General features: G+C 27.7%; 1 protein-coding gene across 1 annotated transcript; it reads left to right on the top strand.

Moving 5' to 3' along the window:
* Positions 1–23: 23 nt before the first annotated feature.
* Positions 24–1,306, top strand: LOC109593166 (uncharacterized; the record flags this gene model as incomplete). The annotated part of the gene is made up of 11 exons (XM_020008375.1): positions 24–79; positions 129–211; positions 263–341; positions 400–438; positions 489–524; positions 573–604; positions 670–764; positions 815–856; positions 967–1,123; positions 1,171–1,222; positions 1,270–1,306. Coding segments are annotated over exons 6-11 (397 nt in total), but the record flags the coding sequence as incomplete, so codon positions are not given.
* Positions 1,307–1,316: the final 10 nt, after the last annotated feature.

The following is a 1,316-nucleotide window of genomic DNA, read 5'->3' as shown; positions in this document are numbered from 1 at the left end:
TATATTAATAACTGATCATGTGCAGAATAATGACATAGAACTATTTATTTGCCCAGCATTTTTAAACAGAACACTATTGGTAAGTAGCATATATTTTAAATGTAAAAAGGTATTTTAATTTGTTTCAGTACTCAAAACCAGTTGAACACACAGTGGTAATATTTCATGATAAAGAAACAAAGCTAAATGGAAAGTTAATTAATGCATTTAGGTATACAAAATCAAGTGCAATGAAGCACAATAGTAAAATTTTTAACAATAGAAAAGCAGTAGCAACATGGTATTGCCGGATAAACCAAGTGAAGAGACAATATAATAATTGGACAATTAAATATATTGAAGTAATACAAATAATTCAGTTATAGCCAAATAATTCAAACTTTATGCTACACATTATAGGGAAAATCAGTTCAAGACTACAATGAAGAAATTTGTAAGGTATGGTCCTGTACCCATTTATTAAACAAATACTTTTTTTACTTTAATAGCATATTTATTGTCTCATTAATAAAGGAGAATCAAAAGTAAGCTAAAAACAAATGTACAATTTTATTACTTGCTTAAAATGAAAGGAAAATTTCAAACGTATCATGCTAAAAACATGGTAAGTAATTATTTTAAATATTTCAGTGTTTAAATAATAATCTTACTATGATATGAACAATGAAGTTGCAAGACTGCAGAAATATATGACATAAACTTAATATATTTGGAAAATGACAAGAGAAAAGAAATTGAAGATACATTGTATGAAATTAATGAAGGTATACATGTCAATTATAATTAAAATTATTTATTAATGGTGATAATACAGATGATGCTGCAGAGAGCAAACGTATGAATGACTTATCAAAAAGTAAGCTGCCTTACAGGTACATGTACAGAAGTAATCTATTTTTAACAATTGCATGCAATTTTAAAAATAAGTTATAGTACACTGTTAATCTATGTTAACACAATCAATAGTTGGTACAAAAGACCCAAAATACTTGATGCCGGATTATATTAACTCACCGGACTGTGGCAATGATGATGATGATGATTTGTTCACACTTTCAACAAAATGGGGAAAAGAATATTTCACTACACACTATCCATCATTTGACCGTTCTAAAAGTGACAGGTAAATTTAAATTTAAAATGTAGAGGTAAAATTAAGATTTTCAATAGAGACTGCCTGTTTGAAAGAGACTTCATTCGAGAAACAGTGAAGAAAATGGAAGTAAGATTAAATACAAATTTACATCCCAATAATGTTCAATTAATCAGCCCACATTGAGACAAATATATAGTGGTGAATGCATCAGTACTTTTAT

This window comes from Amphimedon queenslandica, unplaced genomic scaffold (assembly GCF_000090795.2).
Source record: "Amphimedon queenslandica unplaced genomic scaffold, v1.1 AMPQUscaffold_2613_Cont25385, whole genome shotgun sequence".
In the NCBI taxonomy this organism is placed as follows: domain Eukaryota; kingdom Metazoa; phylum Porifera; class Demospongiae; order Haplosclerida; family Niphatidae; genus Amphimedon; species Amphimedon queenslandica.
Note: the sequence above shows the minus strand (reverse complement) of the source record. Positions and strands in the feature narration are given on the sequence as shown.